The 19,327-nt window shown below is 35.9% G+C and overlaps 1 protein-coding gene across 2 annotated transcripts in view; it reads left to right on the forward strand.

Annotated features, from left to right (window-relative positions):
• TENT5D (terminal nucleotidyltransferase 5D) overlaps positions 1-19,107 on the forward strand; it is a 108,987-nt gene extending 89,880 nt beyond the window's left edge. For both annotated transcript variants that reach the window (XM_054676395.2, XM_001144432.3), the window contains 2 exons: positions 10,842-10,964; positions 14,757-19,107. In XM_054676395.2, the coding sequence (XP_054532370.1) occupies positions 14,775-15,944 (1,170 nt within the window). In that variant the 5' untranslated portion in view covers positions 10,842-10,964; positions 14,757-14,774 and the 3' untranslated portion in view covers positions 15,945-19,107. The remainder of the gene's footprint in view (positions 1-10,841; positions 10,965-14,756) is intronic.
• The last annotated feature ends 220 nt before the right edge of the window (positions 19,108-19,327 follow it).

The raw sequence follows: 19,327 nt of genomic DNA on the forward strand, positions 1-19,327 counted from the left end.
TTTAATGAGGAAAACAGATATTTTTCCCAAAATGGGATTTGTGGTGACTTTTCTGTTTTCTCAAGGAGTCCTGGGTTACCAGAAGTTATCCTAGGGCCTTTTATGCATGCACCAAGAGTGGCAAGACAGAGTGGAGGAAAATAATTTAGTTGACTGAGAAAAAACGTTTTCCAGAAAAACAAATTTATGAAGAGAAAAACATAAAGGTTTTAAAAATATACCTATAACTTAAATATCCACTTTTAATTAAGCTGAGCACTTTTTAAGAAAATTATTTTTTATTAATTAAAACTACAGAGAGTATAAACAGTGATTCTTACTATTTCTTTTATCAGTTTATACCACTATCTGTTCACAATAATGTTCAGGTTTTCTAGTTTTCTCTGGAAGAAAGTGGCTGCATTCAGACGGGGAGTTTTTTAGGTGGACTGCAGATCACTCTAGCAGCAAAGCTTGATATTTGAGGAGGTGATTGTCTGTTAGCCAGAGACTTTCCCTAGAGGACAGCAGTCTTGCTATATTGTGTGGGGTGTAAACAGTTAAGTTATTCCCCATGGTTAACCTGTTGGCTTCTGGCACCTGCAAAGCCACCACTGCAACTTCTTAGAGGCAGGCTGGCCATCCTTTAGCCATTAAGTTAAATTCCTTGCTTAGGTAACCCACTGATTGTTGAGCTGCACCTCGAGCCTTAGTTAAAACTTCCAGGGTTATTCCCTTGCTTTCTGATACATAGAGATTAAATGCCTTCCTTGTGGGAAGACTGAAGAAAGCTGCTGCTTTCAAGCAAGGCTTGCTTTAATTGTTTAAAGGCTTTTGAGTTTTACGTTCTTAAGTTAGGGAGTGAGTTTTATCTGCTCGAGTTTCTTTTATGAGGTGGTATAAAGGGTGAGCTATTCCACTGTACCCAGGTACCCACAGTCTGCAAAATTCATTAATGCCTAAGAATCCTCTTAACTGTTAAAGTAAATGGGCTTAATCCTTTTCTCACCTGGTGCTCTCATCCCTTTTGATAAGGCTGACTTACATACTTTACTGAAGTCTGACAGAGCTGAGCTTTAGATTTTGAGACCCTATATTCCCTTTTAGCTAAGAAATTATGAAGAGCTTTTAGTGCCTTCTAGAGAAGCCCTTCACGATTGTGCAGTGGGAGGAAGGGAGGCCTGGATTGGGGAGGAGAACAGAAAGACCAGCTTCGGTGTTTAGAAGGAAGTTTACCTTCCTCCCTTTTACCTCCAGAATTACCCAGGGCCCCTGAGTCATAATGGCAGTCTGAGTTGATGGAGCCGGGGGGTTGAGCCTCAGGACCCATTAGTCCTGCTGGATCATTTGTGAGACAGGCCCTGGACCTGGTGACTTGTACCTCTGGAGACATTCTGCCTTTTAGTGGTCCCCACCACAAGCTGGACAGGGATGAGGTGGCTTTTTTATTGCCTGGGCACTCCCTTTTGAAGTGTTCTGGTTTGCCATACTGATAGCAATTAGCAGGTGCACCAGGGGACTCTGGATTTTTGTTGTTGTTGTTGTTTGTTTATTTTTTGAGACAGAGTCTTGTTTTGTCGCCCAGGCTGAAATGCGGTGGCACAATCTCGGCTCATTGAAACCTCCACGTCCTGGGTTCAAGCAATTCTCCTGTCTCAGCCTCCCGAGTAGCTGGGATTACAGGTCCCTGCCACCACGCCCAGCTAATTTTTTTTTTTTTTTTTTTTTTTTTTTTTTAGTAGAGACGGAGTTTCACCATGTTGGCCAGGCTGGTCTCAAACTCCTGACCTCAAGTGATCCTCCTGCCTCGGCCTCCCAAAGTGCTGGGATTACAGGCGTGAGCCACTGCACCCAGCCAGGACTCTGGATTTTATAGGCCTGTGAAGTGGCCACTACTGCTTCTGTTCTTTTCTTGTGCTTCCCCTCTTTTTCCTGGGCCTCCTCCTCCTGGTTTCTCTTGTAAAAGACCAAGGAGGCTGTCTTCAGGAGATTTTTATAAGGTACCCTTTGGTCCCATAGCCTGCTTTTGTAGTTTCCTTTTGATATCAGGGGCTTCCTGAGTAATAAATACATCTTTTAAGATTATCTGTCCCTCAATTGAATTACGAGATAGGGAGGTGTGTTTCACTAAAGCTTCTCTCAGCCTTTTTAAAAAGGCCATCTGGTTTTTGATTTAACAAAGACAGTTTAGAGTAATTAAGATGTTTGGTTCTGGTTCTTTGCATTCTATTGGGAATGGGGATCCTGCTTTTTTTTTTTCTTCACCGTCTTTCCCTTTTTGACTGGGTTTCTCTGTTGACTGGCTATAGGAGACATGGTGTTTGTCTCTGAATCTCTCTGCTGCCTGTAGGGCTGCCTGCTTTTTGGCAGCCATTAGGATTTGGCTAGGAGTAAAAAAACATTTCCCCATGCAAGATTAAACACTTGGGTTAGATTTTGGAAAGCCTTTATATATTTATTGGGGTCATTAGAAAACTTGCCTAGGACACCCTTTATTTGTTTAAGGTTCTGCAATGAGAAGGGAATTTGAACCCTAATAGTACCATGTCCATTGGTCATTTCCTACAGAAGCAACAGCGAAATTAGGGGTTTCTTGGATGTTACAGCCAGAGGAGCTGATGATATGACTGCTGGGAGCCCTTGGGGAAAGGTAGGGCATTTAGAAGTTGCATTTGAGAGTTCCCCAGGGGTTTGTTTTTCTGACTTTGGGGAGTTATTTTTTGTAGGCTTGGCTGATATGACTGCCAAGAAGGGCAGGATTAATTTTACAATGCTTATAAAGATCTGGGTTATCTTGCAAGGCAAAGAAAGCTTGTACATAGGGAACCTCAGACCATTTGCCCTCCAGTCTGCAGAAAAGATTTAGTTGTTGGATAGTATTGAAATTAACACTTTCCTGAGGAGGCCAGGCCTTCTGTCCCTCCTGAAGTTGGTAAGATGGCCATGCACTTGTACAACAGAATATATGCCATTTTTTTTTCTTTTGAGTCCTAGGGTCAAAGGAGTTCCAGTGTTTTAGAATGCACTCAAGAGGAATACAGACTGCAGATGGTTTGTTACCCAACTAGAAAAGAGGCGGGGGAAAGATGTCTCCTTTCTCTTTTCTGAGTGACCCAGAGTGACCCTAGCCCTCCATCTTGCTGGTTTCCTAGACACACTTGGCCCATAGGGCTCCCAAGATACCCTAGGGGCCTGGGAGAGATTATGTAGTAGTTGGATTTGGGCAAGACTCTTTAACAGAGGGAGTGTTTTAATACTATCTCTGGCTTCCCTTCCTATGGCCCCAGTGAAACATTAGAATTCCAGAGAATGACACCAATTGACTTCCAAATATAAAATCCCATTGTTGTTTAAATGTCAATGTAGTTACATTCAGAGCATGTGCCTTAAAAGAATACAAAGATTGAATGGCTGTTTTTCCTTTGATGGGGACAGTACCAAGGCTGGAATCTGTCTTACCAGGATGGCTTCCTCCTGGCCATTGAAAGTGGAGTTTTTCTGACTACAAATAGGGTATGGGGCCTGATCACTGATAGACGGATGTAAGAGAGAAAAAATTGGGGGAACTAGAAATTTGGGGCAAAGAGCTGACAAGGCTCCCCAAGGAGAAAAATTCCATCCCACTAGATGGCGCTGTAAGGTCTGAAATGTTAGGTAAAAACTGACTCCAAATTCTTTTTAGACAAAAGTTAGAAAGAGAGTTTTAGGGCTTGATAGGCTGTCTTAAAGTATGCCTCCCAGCAGAAGAAAATTGTGTATTAGTCTGTTTTCATGCTGCTGATAAAGACATACCTGAGACTGGACAATTTACAAAAGGAAGAGGCTGGGACACCTGACAATCATGTTGGAAGGCAAGGAGGAGCAAATCATGTCTTACATGGATGGCAGAAGGCAAACTTGTGCAGGGAAACACTCTTTTTAAAACCATCAGATCTCATGAGACTCATTATCATGAGGCCAGCACAGGAAAGACTTCCCCCATGAATCAGTTACCTCCCACCAGTTCCCTCCCACAACACATGGGAATTCAAGATGAGATTTGAGTAGGGACATAGCCACACCATATCAACTTTTTCATAGAAAAGTATTTTAGTTCTGCTGGGCAGTGCTGGCTTCTCATATGGGAAAAGGAACAGCTTAAATGAAGGAGGGGATAGTTGCTTGGGGAGAAATAACTCCCTGTTTAACTCCATTGAGTGCTATTGTTGGGAGATAAATAGGTTTTCAGATAAATAGGTTTTCTGAATAGATTCAGATCTTGGAATCCCCCATTTTAAGGAAACCACAGAGACAATAATTCGTTGAATTACATTCCTAAGGCTCCAGCTGACTTTGCCCAGTAAGACTATATCCCCAGGTTGCAAAAACACCCACAACATTGCATACAAAGCAGGGATAGGAAACATGATAGTTGCAAAAAACAAAAAAAGAAGGAAAATGTGATAGAAAAAGACTGGAAGTCCTTTTGCCAATTCTCTAATGGGCTGTTGGTGACTGGAGTTAGTCCAAGGGCCCCCAGGTAACACTGAAGTGTAGCCTCAGCCAGATACCTTCAGTTGCCCCAGGACCTCCTTCCGGCCTCACATGACAGCTAGGTCCTTTGTGAAAGGAAACTGGATTGGAACAAAGTCAACATTTTCAACACGTGAGGGCAAAGGGGGATTGAAAAAGTTCTCTCCAGCAAGCCTTTCCCCTGAGTCTTTAAGTCTGGCAGTCACACTATTCGTTTTTAACTGGCCAAAAGGAACCCACTGTTTTTGTTTGCTCTTGAGAGAAGGAAACTTAAGACAAGAAGCCTTGGAAATGAAAGTAAAGAGTTAATGTTCTGCTCTTACTCATCCTTTAGATGAATCCCTTTCTTCCCAGCCAATGCAACAAAATATGTTGTATTTTTGCCAGTGCACCAAAATATGTAGCAGTATCTCATTGTCTGAGATAGAACATGGAGTTCTTTGTCTCATGTCCAGGAGAATTAAGGAGCGCAGAAACAAGGGTGAGATTGGAGCAAAAGTTTAATAAGTGAAAGAAGAAAGCTCTCTGCAGCAGAGAGGGGTGCCCAAATTGGTTGCCCACCATGAGGTTGGGGTCCGGGGTTTTTATGGACTGGGAAGGAAAGGACTATGCTTAGTCTGTAGGCTTTCTTACAGAAAGTGTGATTAAGTTTGGCCTGGGACCTTGGTCCAGGACCAATCAGGAGCTGAAGTGGTGATTCATAGGGGCTACTTAGCTTGGCCTGGACCTATCAGGAGCTGAAGTGAAAGCTTGGCCCTGGGACCATCAGGAGCTGAACTGATGATTCATAGAGACTGGGCTTACAGTCCAAAGCTTGTCCAGAAAAGGAAATGGAAGTGCCCACAAGAACCCACCATGTACATGCCCACAAAAGGGGAAGAGACTATTTCCTTGAAGCCTGCTGGTTATACAAAGGACAAAAGCATTTCTATGCTGAGCCTTGTTCCCTTATTAAAGTGGCTGTGGGCATATCTTAGGCACAAAGAACAAAGGCATTTCTATGGAGGGCCTTGTTCCTTCATCTGAGTGGGCCAGAGGTTTGTGCAAGTTTTCTTATCTGTGCCTGCAGCCTGATTTTTCACTGCCTAACTTTTCTCTCTTACTGCCACACTACAAGGGAATGGTGCTAAACCTGAAAGAAATCAGGCAATGATTTACTTAGAACAGTGTACACTTTTATCCTTAGAAGCAATAGACAACAGCCATAGCAACACAAACAAGTGAACACAGCAAGAATTGTATTTGTCTGGTTTAGGGCCGAGTGAAAAGTATGTGGTAAGATTTCTCTGGGATTAGGGGCAGAAGTTTAGCCTGGGGAAAGCTTCTGAGCACCAAGCTTTTAAATTGAGAACTTTTTGGGACCTGTATGCTATTTTCTCTTCGTGTTTATAGGTGCCTAGCATGTTTATCTTAATTGTTCCAATGAACCTTTCACCTAAGCCTCTTAAGTCAAGGATCTTTTAGTATGGTTCCACCTACATATAAGAATTTCAAGAAGTTATTTCCCTATACATCAAATGACAGGAAACTGGGAATTTGCATAAATCTCAGTCAGTAAGAACACTTTGACTCTTAAAATGGGAAATGGAGGCCAGGCATGGTGGCTCATGCCTCTAATCCCAGCACTTTTGGAGGCCGAGGCAGATGGATCACTTGAGGTCAGGAGTCTGAGATCAGCCTGGCCAACATGGTGAAACCCCATCTCTACTAAAAATAAAAAAAATTAGCCAGGCGTGGTGGCAGGCGCCTGTAATCCCAGCTACCCAGGAGGCTGAGGCAGGAGAATCGCTTGAACCTGGGAGGTGGAGGTCACAGTGAGCCAAGATCGCACCACTGCACTCCAGCCTGGGTGACAGAGTGAGACTCTGTCTCAAAAAAAACAAAACAAAAAAAAAAGGGAAATGGAGCTAAGCATAGTATTTTAAAAGAGATGATCATAAAGTAAAAAAAAAAAAAAAAGACAGATCAGGATATAAATAGCACTAACATGGAAAGTATATGCCTGCCTCCTTGTAGGTCTGAATAGAAACTAAAACCTTTAACACTCCCATCATCTTTTGGTACAAGATAAATTGAAGCCCTCCTCCTCCCAGCATGGGTCAACCCTGAAACGGATTGCCTACATATATCTCCGAGCATTACCCAATATATAGTAGTTAAAAGTGTGTGAAATAACTTCATTTTAAATATAATTAAAGACATTTTTAATTAAGAAGAATTAAAAATAAACATCTCTTTTTCAAGCTTCACAATTATCTGAGGTACGTTTGTGAGTGGCTATAAATTTTGGAAATGACCACATTCATTAGTAGAATCCTGGACAAGTGAATTTTTGCAAATGTTGTTTTGGTATATGAACGTTATTGCAACTAAAATAAGTTTGTGAATTGACCCAAATTGGAGCTGTTTTAGCATTATCTATAGTAATGTGAGTCATTTTTTGGAAGGAAATTTGAAAATGACTAATACTATAAGTGAACAGTTATTGAGAACTCTCTTCTGAAACTTCGTTTTTTTCTTTGTTTTTTTTTTTTTTTTTTTGAGACGGAGTCTCTCTTTGTCGCCTAGGCTGGAGTGCAGTGACACGATCTCGGCTCACTGCAAGCTCCGCCTCCCGGGTTCATACCATTCTCCTGCCTCAGCCTCCTGAGTAGCTGGGACTACAGGCATCCGCCACCACGCCCAGCTAATTTTTTTGTATTTTTAGTAGAGATGGGGTTTCACTGTGTTAGCCAGGATGGTCTCGATCTCCTGACCTCATGATCCGCCCGCCTCAGCCTCTCAAAGTGCTGGGATTACAGACTTGAGCCACCGCGCCCAGCCCCCTTCTGAAACTTTGAACGCTATAGACTCATAACATCAACAGTGTTAACATCCACAATGTATTACAGCATAAATGATACAGAATTTTGTGATGTACGTATTGTTCTGCAATTAAAGCACTACGGTCAATTATATAAAAATCATAATTACACAATAATAAAAGTTTAATATATGCATGCAAACAGCTTAATCTTACTATGACTTCCTCATGCTTATTTAAATCTGTTGTGTTTGGCTGTTAAAATATCACACATCTAGATTACAATTCCAAATTCAACAATACAGAGATAAACTAAATATTATACTTTTTACCTAGATAAAAACACTGGAAACATGTAAAACAGTTTTCATTTAAATTGTTACACTTTTTGATTGAAAACTTTCATCCTTTGCCAGATTTTAACCTGAAATATGTTTCAAGATTGCTTTGTAATTATTTTTAATGTAATATACTAATACAGAAGTCCTCAAAGAGGGACAGACTAACACATTATTGAAGTCAATCAACAAATTTTACCCAAGGTATCTATTTTGAACAGATTATAAAATAGCTGCCCATTTAGAACAACTGATAAACACATTCTGATTATGGTACTTATAAAAGGACCTTCATAGGTTGTCTACAGAGCTTAATGTTAATACTACTTCCTATTGAGAACAAAGTTCCTTTAAATATTTTGCATCTACAGTTGGACTCTAAACACATATTTAGTTCTTTCTTTTGTAAGCAAAACTTATCCAGATGTTAGTGGAACAAAAAACTAGTGAATCTAATTGAAAGTAAAAACTGGCTCTTTACAATTTCTTAATTTCCATTTTATTTCAAACACATTTTAAAGCTTTAGCTATTACAGGAATAAATTAGTGTTACAACCATAGATAAAGTATCTGCCTTAAGGTGTTGCAACTAGGAATCTTCATTTAAAGATGGGGTGGACAACATGAGGTCAACTTTCAGTATATGTACCTCTATTTTTTTACACTCTACTACTAGTTTTCCATAGCCTATAATCTAAACTATTCTGTGGAATAATATCTCCCTTTAAAGGGGCATATATTCTGATTTGGTGGCTATTCTAAGAATTACTTTAAGGTTATATGGGTATCTACTAAATAGAATATCTGAATATCTTATCTGAATGTCTACTAAATATAGTAGACATTCAGAAAAGAAAATATGTATAATTATTGTAGGTTCAAGATATCTGGGAAAATTAGGGAACTCTTTGATGTATAGAGAAAACTGTAAAATATCAATGACTTTTTCAAGGCAAAGTATATCAAAAGTGCATTTGTTTTCAATCTCATTCTTTTTTATTATTATTATACTTTAAGTTCTGGGATACATGTGCAGGACGTGCAGGTTTGTTACATAGGTATACACGTGCCATGGTGGTTTGCTGCACCCATCAACCCGTCATCTACATTAGGTACTTCTCCTAATGCTATCCCTCCCCTAGCCCCCCAACCCCGATAGGTCCCGGTGTGTGATGTTCCCCTCCCTGTGTCCATGTGTTCTCATTGTTCAACTCCCACTTATGAGTGAGAACCTGCGGTGTTTGGTTTTCTGTTCCTGTGTTAGTTTGCTGAGAATGATGGTTTCCAGCTTCATCCATGTCCCTGCAAAGGACATGAACTCATCCTTTTTTATGGCTGCATAGTATTCCATGGTGTATATGTGCCACATTTTCTTTATCAGTCTCATTCTTATTGATACAATAAGGACTACTGGAAACACACTTCTACTTTTAATTAGCTTTCTCTATAATTAGGCAACTAAAGCACTAGGGCTCTCTATTGGTACAGAGATCACTTTTGTCCCATTAAAAACAACTCACTTGCTTTCCTTTTTACTGCTTTTACTATCTTTGGTATCTTTTTGCTTTGGGTTAGCACAATAAACAAGCAAAAAAATTATCTGCAGTGTTGATAGTTGAAAAGAAAAGCAAATTTCACTGTTAAGATGATTTGATTAAAAGGGTTTCTCTTATTGCTACATAGCTATTTTAATGCTTTATTCCTTTTACAGCTCCCTCTATATTTCCCAACAATTATTAAAAGAATATGATTTGAGCACCCAACTAGTTAACTGATATCACAACTTTATTTTTGAAGAGCAAAATGACAAAACAGTAGACATCTTACATTTTTCATCATGGAGCCAGACACAAAGTTAATGACTGGGTGAGGGATCTTTCTGACCTTGCCTGGCTTATTGGTCCACAAGTATCAAAATCAGTATTTTATTTACTGTGGTTCCTTTCAGTATTGAATGAGTAAAATACCAATGGTAGTTTTCTTTTGGGTTAAAGTAATACTACAGGTTTTACTTTTGACTGAGTGAAAACAATGCAAGACACTTCTGTGAGATGATTAACACTTTATTTTATAGTTTTTTTATTGCAGTATACTATTCAGGGTATTCTACGATCTTATTGAACACAGTATGGAAACATCAAATTGATATTATTTGATAAGCATAATCTTTTCTTCTTGATATAAGAAAATACTATTTTTTTCTGAAATAGGTATCTGTATTTTAAAGGGATAATGGTTGATTATGAGTAAATCATTGTTTAATTAAATACTGAACTGTTATTTCTCACAGACATTAATATTCTCTCTTGGAAACAAATGCAATGTGTCAAATAAAATATCTAATACCTCTTTCCAATAGTCAAATCATGTTTAATACTTCTTTAGACTGGTAAAATATAATACATTCAGACCAAAATCTTGTTGTTTGTTTGTCTATAGGTAGGTATATATGGATATATAACTTGAAAGTTTCTAAAGTACAGGAATTCATTTTTATATACAATCATTTATTATAGGTAAGGGAACTAATTAGATTTAGGACCACAATACAAGTTTTAGAAAGACTTTCTACTGGCCTTAATGTCCAGCTCAGAAAACAATATTGCACTGCTGAAATGTTTTCAAAAGTTTATGGCTTAAAAGGGCATTCACTTTGATTAGAATTTTCTGTATTATTTAATGTAATGTTTTAAATTAAGTGGAAATAGCCAAAATATGAGGGACTAGGAACTGCTATTGAGACTACTTTTCCTTTACCATTTCTTCTCAGTTTTCTTCAGTGTAGCAGTTCTTAAAGTGTCATTCCCTGACCAGCAGCATTAGCATCATCTTGGAAGTTATTAGAAATGCAGATATTCTGGCCCCACATCTGACCTGCTAAATTAGAAACTCTGGAGGTGGGACCCAGAAATCTGTGTGTTTACACACAGATAAAATGATTGCTCTAAAATAGTGGTTGTCAAATTTTAACATGCATTAGAGTTACTAACCATCTGTGTAATTCTAATGCATGTTAAACTTTGAGAACCACTATTTTAGAGCAATCATTTCATCATTTCTTCTGTGTGTATGTATGCGTCTGTGTGTGTATGTATGTATGTGTGTATGTATGTATATAATTTTCAGGACTGTTGGCCATGGGGCATCATTATATTATTTGTATATAATATCTATTAAAGAACTTTATTTTTGCTTTTATTATCTTGCAGTTTTTCTGGTTGGTGTATTACTTTATTCAGTGATAATATGAAAATTACTATCTTCACTGAAGGATCTACTGAATAATCATTTTAACTCAACTATATTGCATTCTTGAAAGCAATCCTTTCAATGTAAGTATGATGTCTTTTCTCATTGTCTTTGAAAATATAGTTCTAATATTAATATAGACAGGTAAAGAGTGGCTAACTTCTTATGTTTCCCATGGTCAAAGGGAACATAGAGTTGTAATAGGGAGAACAATTACATTTTCTTTATTATACAAATATCCATTCATAGTCTTTTGTGATATCTTGACAAATTGCTTGCTTTGCTTTGCATTCCCAGATGAATTTAACCAGTTGAATAATGGAAACCACTTTGCATTGATTTTGGCATTTACTGTAGTCAGATACATTACAGGCACACTAATAGGTTAGGCTAGATGGGAAAAATGTTAGCTTAAAGGATAAGTATATTGGGAGAAGACAGGGAGCCAAACAAGATTTAAATGTTCTGCAATGTGAACTACTGCTGATCTCCACATTTTGAAAACGATAATTAGAAATTTCATGTTTTGTGCTTCTATTGAGGTTTATGTGGAAAATTATTGAAGAGTTTCTGCCTTGAATTTGGAATTTTAACTCACGAAAATGTAGCTTTATAATTCATACTCAATAAACACACTTTCAGTAACTAAAAGTTGGATTGTACCCAAGACAGTATTATAAGCAATGTGGGTGGCTTTGTTGCAGTTTTTCCACCTTTACCATGACATTCATCCAAAGTTTCTATTTAGCCATACTTTTTGCTTCAGAAAATTCAAATTAAGTTTCCCAACAAGTTTTCTGATGTGCTGTTTTTGATATATGGGTGATTAACTCTACTATATGCGGTTAAGTATGGAGCCATAATCTACACATTAAGATAAGTCCTATTACTTTAATGCCATATTTGAAATTTGTACTAATAACACTACATTGATATTGTACATTATGTGAAAATGAACAGTAGCTGTGCCAAAAGGAGCATAACATTATTGTCAAATCTTGATTATTCATGTTAATAGAGGTCAGCATTTTTGGAGGCATGTATAGATTCCAGATCAGTACAAATCACTTATATTTACTCCATTGTGACATGTATTTTATTATATTTTGTACTTATATATGTCTATATGTATACATATATATGTTTGAGTGTATATGTATCACAAATTTTTATCATAATTAACGCTTTTTTCTAGGACTAATTTTAAAAATTTGTAATTTTCATTTTCTTATGTAACAGTAGAGGTAGTTAGTGACATGGTAACTCAGAATTTGTCAGTTAGTAATGATATGGAATAAAATAGACTTGATTCCAAAAACAAGCTTTCATAGTTATGGCTAGAGAAAGGTTAAAAAAAACCTAACTGGTTATTAAAGCCTTGATTTAGACAATTGAATAATGTGTTGCTCACGCAAGGACACCGTTTCTCCACATCCTAGCAAGTTGTCATCACTGTTTCTGTAATTATTATGAAATACTAGGCCTAAACTATTTTATGTGTGTGTGTTTAAAGCTTGTAGGTAATTGAAAAGACTAGAATGTTTGGAAATCACTAGCATAGATAATTAAGTGGCAATTGGAAAGTTGCATACTGATGGACAGTTTTTCTACACCACTTTCCTGGTATAAAGTGAAGTTAAATTTTGGACCACTTTCTTATCTTTGCAAGATCTTACTGCCATTCTGTTTGGTAAACAAAATCCTATCTTCTCCCTTCTCTGATATCTAGGAACAGATCCAAGATATTAAGTAGGGCTTCCAATTTCTTGGTTTGAAGGATATCTCTTGATCAAGGACTTCTGCATTTTGGCAATTTTTTTTTAGTTAAGTCTCTGGATGGTTTTATTTGTATATAAATGTCCTGTCAACTTTTGTTTGGGAAAGAATTTCGTAATTTCAGTAATGTCAATATAGCAAGATAAATGTTTTCCTTTATTTTCAGATCATAGATGATTTACATGGAGACTGTAGGCCTAGGATTAGACCATTGAATTTTTTAAAATTTTTACTGATATTGACAATGGAAATTTGCCATTAAGGAAAGGAAAATATATATTTGCAAAACAAATTTGCACATGAAGAAGGAATTTTAGAACTTTTGCTGTATCATAAATTAAAATCTTACAGTTTATATGTGATATTTAAAAAATATTTATTAGGTAAATTGTTTTTCTTCCTAAAACCTTTACATGAAGCCAGCCAGTGTTATGAACTATTCCTTTTCTAGATTGAGAATTTGAGCATAACAAACTGTTAGCTTCTAATAATTCAGTGATAATTTCAGAAGGAATTAGAAAATAAGATTACCAGTTCTCATTGCGTGTTGTATCACTTCATGTAGCATCTTGCTCTTTCCAGTGTCCTAAAGATGCTATATATATCATTTCATTCGATAGATAAATTACCAAATTCTGAAAGCCTGATATGTAATCAGTTTGGTCCATCCATCTTTAAGGATCGATTTGGATATTCACGTAGCTGATCAAACTGTATAAACATTAGTCATTAAAGTGGCTTAAAACAAGCATCCTATTTCATAGGTCATTTCATCATATAATAAAAATAAATATTCAGTCTGTAGTTCATATTTCTAGGGATTACATACAGAGAAACAGAATAGGTTTAATTTTTCCTTCTCACTAACACAGATATGCTGTTGCTTAATTGGCCTTTTGCAAAATGCATGGACTATCAAAGTAGTCCATGTAGATGTCAAATAAGATGATTATGTTTGCTCTAGTTCTACTAGGGAAATACATAATACTAAATTTCAAATATTTATATTCTGTTTTGATAGCTCCTTAGATAGGCAAAATATGAATACTGTCCACACAAATCTGTCTTAGGCTTCATATTGTTTTTTATTTCTGGAAGTCAGGAACAAATGCCTAACCCCAAAACTATGTCCATGTTGAATGTTATTTACTTTCCTAGATTTATTTGTTTAGACAACTTATTAGCGTACTTGAAGATCCATGTAATCACTGTGATTGTACGTAACAACATAATTGTATCTACTTGCATTTATAGTGTTACAATATATTATAAAATGTTAACTTCCTAACATTCCCTAAACTATAAAATTATCTGAGCATATTATATTGCAAATCTGCAGTGAACATTTTTTAAAGCTTAGGAATCTTATGAGTTTATATATTCTTATTCTCATTTCAGGTACAAATTTAGTAGTCTCATCTGTTTTTCATTTTAAATTGACATTCCTTCAACTAACATTTTTTAAAGGGCTACTGGGCACATAGAAGAGGTGATAAATTAGGTACTTTCCTTATTAAGGAATTAAAGGAGCTCATACTCTAACAGAAGACTTCAGTAATATTCTTTTAAGTAAGAGCAGTTATATATGAGAAACTGAAAAGTATATGAGAGAGTGATCTGATGCTTTTGGGATTAAAGATTATATATATTGTTTGTAAACACTATGCCATTGAGTCCATTGGTTCTAACACAGAGACATGTTATCTGGTCTCACTTTACGATCATGATAATTAATCTCAATGATACATTATGGTTATCCCATGAACAAAATTTATATCACCAAAGAAATACCATCATTATAGTATTTACATGAAGCAAGATTGAAAAAGGCTACCATTTTATACCAACAGTCATTACAACTCCAGAAAATTCCTGAGAAATCTGTTTGCATTCATCAATGTATCTAACATCTTTGATATAATAATTGTGGCTTTTATTTCACTTTTATATTTAAACATGATTAAATATATTGGTAATTTCCTCCCTAGTATTATCATGATTTATGTTGAGGGTAAGTCTATTTTTAACTTTTTCATATGCTTTAGCATTGGTTTTAAGGTGCTAACATATTTCTTCCCAATATTTTGTTTGCTGTCTAGTGATCTACTGACTTCACAATGTCTGAAATCAGATTCACCAATCTCACTTGGGATCAAGTTGTAACACTGGATCAAGTGTTAGATGAAGTAATTCCAATTCATGGAAAGGGGAATTTCCCCACAATGGAGGTAAAACCAAAAGACATCATTCATGTTGTGAAAGATCAACTCATAGGGCAAGGAATTATTGTTAAAGATGCCAGATTGAATGGTTCTGTAGCAAGTTACATACTTTCAAGCCATAATGGAATCAGCTATAAGGATCTGGACGTTATTTTTGGTGTTGAGCTTCCAGGTAACGAAGAATTTCAGGTTGTTAAGGATGCAGTTCTAGGCTGTCTACTTGACTTTTTACCAAAAGATGTAAAGAAGGAAAAGCTCTCCCCAGATATCATGAAAGACACTTACGTACAGAAATTGGTCAAGGTTTGCAATGGGCATGATTGTTGGAGTCTTATCTCCCTTTCAAATAACACTGGGAAGAATTTAGAACTAAAATTTGTGAGTTCACTCAGACGGCAGTTTGAATTTAGTGTAGATTCCTTTCAAATTGTTTTGGATCCCATGTTAGACTTCTACAGTGACAAAAATGCCAAGCTAACCAAAGAATCCTATCCTGTTGTGGCAGCTGAAAGCATGTATGGAGACTTCCAGGAAGCAATGACACATTTGCAACACAAGCTCATATGTACCAGGAAACCTGAAGAGATTAGAGGTGGTGGCCTTCTGAAGTACTGCAGCTTGCTGGTTCATGGCTTCAAGCCAGCCTGTATGTCAGAAATCAAAAACCTAGAACGTTATATGTGCTCTAGATTCTTTATTGATTTTCCTCATATAGAAGAACAGCAAAAGAAAATTGAATCATACCTCCACAACCATTTCATAGGTGAAGGAATGACCAAGTATGACTACCTTATGACCTTGCATGGAGTTGTGAATGAAAGCACCGTTTGCCTCATGAGTTATGAAAGAAGACAGATTCTCCACCTGATCGCCATGATGGCTTTGAAAGTACTTGGAGAACTAAATATTCTACCCAATACACGAAAGGTAACTTGCTTTTATCAGCCTGCTCCGTACTTTGCAGCTGAGGCAGGGTACCCTATTTATGTAATGCCTGAGCCGCCCCCCGTTAGCTTCCAGCCATACCACCCACTGCACTTTCGTGGATCAAATGGTATGAGTTAAAAAATACACACGCAACCATAGAAACTTTGATTTAATTAAACACCATTTAAAAGCAAGTTTCCAAATGTAAAATTCAAGATCTGTTTTTATTTTTGTACAGTTACCAATTATTTTCAATTACAGTTGATGGAATAGTAGTTACCAACTATTTTTGATCAATTAAGCCATCATAGTAAATACAATATCTATAAACCAACCACTTTAAATGTTTTTCAAACGTTATTGACTAGCTATAATAACTTTCAAATGTTGTGTTCCCCTTGAAGTGATTTTCAAATCTTTTGACTACTTGTGACTTTCAAATTTACTGTGACAAATATATTAGAGATGCCTGCATCTTTGACTATAACATAAAAGGACAAATTCATGTTTTAAAATTAAGATGTACAGTGAAGTATCAAATTTTTTATATTCAGTCAGTTCCTTTGTTACATTTAGTTCTTTTTTTCTATTGAACAATACCATCAATAAATTTTCAGTACTTAACAGAAATGCCTAATTTCAAAAGCAACAGATTCAGAAGACATTAAAACCCTGGACTTTTCAAGCATTTTTTTTGACAATTAAATTGGGTTGGATACAAAAATCCTACTATAGTTTAAAGGAATACTGGAAAAAAAATGGTTCTGGAAAGCCCTGGACATTAGTAATTTGTCATCTATATAATAAAACATGGATTTGAATAACAATACCATACAGCTGTGCAACTACTACTGAGATCAGATACAGGGTTTTTTTGCCCCTCAAAATAAGTTAAAACGAATGAAAATGACCAGCTCTGAATGTGAAAGCTTTCTATCATCATCTACTACAAAGAGACTCTAAATGGCAAACAGGAAAAAAACAGGCAGAGGTTTATAGCCATAGCATTTACCATTTTATGGCTTATTTGAAAAACATCTTTATGTTGAGAAACATTCCATTTCAGTAAGTTAAAATATTTTCATTGTAACTAAATGAAGCAGGTTTTTCACTTTGCCTTTACCAAAGATCATTTTCTAACATGCCACTCAAGTGCCTCTTCGTGTGAATTTTTGCCTAACACTATAATTTATTCAACAACTGTGTACCTTTACAGTATATCTAAATATATACTTACCACATCGAGTATACTGCTAGAAAAATCTACCAGTGGGATTAAAAATGTATTTTCTTCCCATAATGAAAATAATTCATGACCAATATTACCTGAAGTGTCAGAAGAGGAGCTGTCTTAAATTAATATGGATCAGGCCATTGGAAAACTTCAGTATTTCCACTTGGTTATGATTCTTTGTGAGTTTCCATTTCAGTTTTTATTGACCATCACGTTTTCTATCACAACATGACCTGACAGTTGTATCCTGATAATTTGCCAGTTATAGACTGTGCTTATCTTCACTGTATTACAATATTGGACAGAAGTACACCAAATATGGCATTTTCAAATAACCAATATTTCCGAGATGTTTTATACCACAGCACAAGTGGCCATCAGTATATTTTTAAAGAATTATATATCACAGAACCCTGAGGCTTTAAAACACTGTAGACTTACCACTTTCTTGACAAAGAATTTGTAATTACAATAAAATATTTAGAAATGAAAGGACTATGATTGTGATGTCATGGGTATAGATTCAGTAGGTTCAATATTTTCCAGAGTGGTATTTGACACTGAATAGCAGAATTCTGAAGCTATTTGGAAATATATCATACCCCATGTGCTCCCATAGCTTTCTTTGATCCTTGAGAATTTAAACTCCTTCTTTCCTAAAAAGCAAATTATTTATGGTATTCTCCTAAAGCTTTAAGTCCTGATGGAAGAATGGCCTGAAAGCTAGGTATGTTCTCCTAACATTTTAAGCATGTATTTCCCTTGTAACAGCAAAGCTCTCAGAACTGCTATCTATGATTTTCTCAAGAGAAAGAATTTAAACCTCTTGAATGGGGATGGTATCACTGAAGAAAAAGATGTAGCTTTATTTCTCATGGCTTGCTTTCTATAGAGACCGTTACCAAGCTAGTACTTTGCTCCCAACCAACCAGAAAAATATCAGTCTTCAATAGTGTATGAATATCTCTCCAGGATTAGGCTAGTTCCCTTGAGAAGGAGTATTATTTCATTCTGCTGATTAGGGTAGTAAATGGAAAAATTTTTCTGTAAATTAATGAATGCTAGCCTCTTTGCCAAAAGGAGTTAATAGAAGTTATTTTTTTAAAAACCCTACTCTAAAGCATATGACCTCCCATTACCAAAGAGAAACAGTATTATCTTTGCCTGTTTAATATGTAGCCATTTTATTTTGTACAAACGCAATACTGAGTCTTGGTTTAGGAAGTTTTTTTTTTTTCAGGAACCTAACCAAAACCAAAAAAGAAAGCAATTTTTAATATAATTCTAACATTCATATCTGTGAGACAAATTTTGTCAGCTACAGATACATATTTTTTAAACCAGAATATTCTTGTATTTCAAAAATATCCACACATTATTATCAAACTTCTACAAGTAGGGTATTTATAACTTTTAAAGTTTTATATATTCTTCTAATAGTGACTCATGCCCAATTTAGTTGAACAGAATTGAAAGAGAAGGATTAACTAGTTGATTTAATTTAGAGAAAAGCCAGCTAAATTCAAGACAAAAATATCAGAGCTAGAAATGTCAACCTCCCCTCAAAACTGGAAAAGGCTTCTGTGCCCAAATTCCATCTTCTTACATCAGCAAAGATCTATTAAAATACATTCAAATTAGAGAGTTTAACATTTGTCTTTAAAGTCACAGTTTAGTTATGCATTGATAAAAATAAGATGAAAAATGCCTCAGATACAATTAAAAATCCTTTTTATTCAGTGCATCTATTACCTGGAAGTAGTCATTCAACTTTAAAAATATGGGAAGTTAAAGCATATAATTGAGAACATTGTTGAAGTTTTAAAGTTTCCAATACTTTTCAAAATTACATTGATTTAAGAGTGCATATGTCTCACTCATTGAAGATTTTCAGAAATATAACTTACATTGTAAATTAACATTAAAACAGGATTGGGAGATATGTAGAACTACAATTTGGTAAATATTTTCATGAAGACCACTTTGATAAGGCATCAAACCCAACATTTTAACCTAATCTGAGATTTATTTCCTTTACCATTGTAAAATAAAATGCATTTAACATTTTGTTTTTAGTTGTGCTCTCTATTTGGTGGTTATATTCTGTAAGTTATAATGTTAAAATTTAATAAGCATTTGGAAATTTTATTGCTGACCCACTGCTCCATTTAATGAATATTTCTTCAGCACATATTGAAAGTAGCAAATCTGTTGGGATTTCAGTGTTTTGCTCTTAAATCCTTCATTAAGGAAACAGTTTTTCTTGAATTTTACAAGTTTTAACAGA

This window comes from Pan troglodytes, chromosome X, assembly GCF_028858775.2.
Source record: "Pan troglodytes isolate AG18354 chromosome X, NHGRI_mPanTro3-v2.0_pri, whole genome shotgun sequence".
Lineage (NCBI taxonomy): Eukaryota > Metazoa > Chordata > Mammalia > Primates > Hominidae > Pan > Pan troglodytes.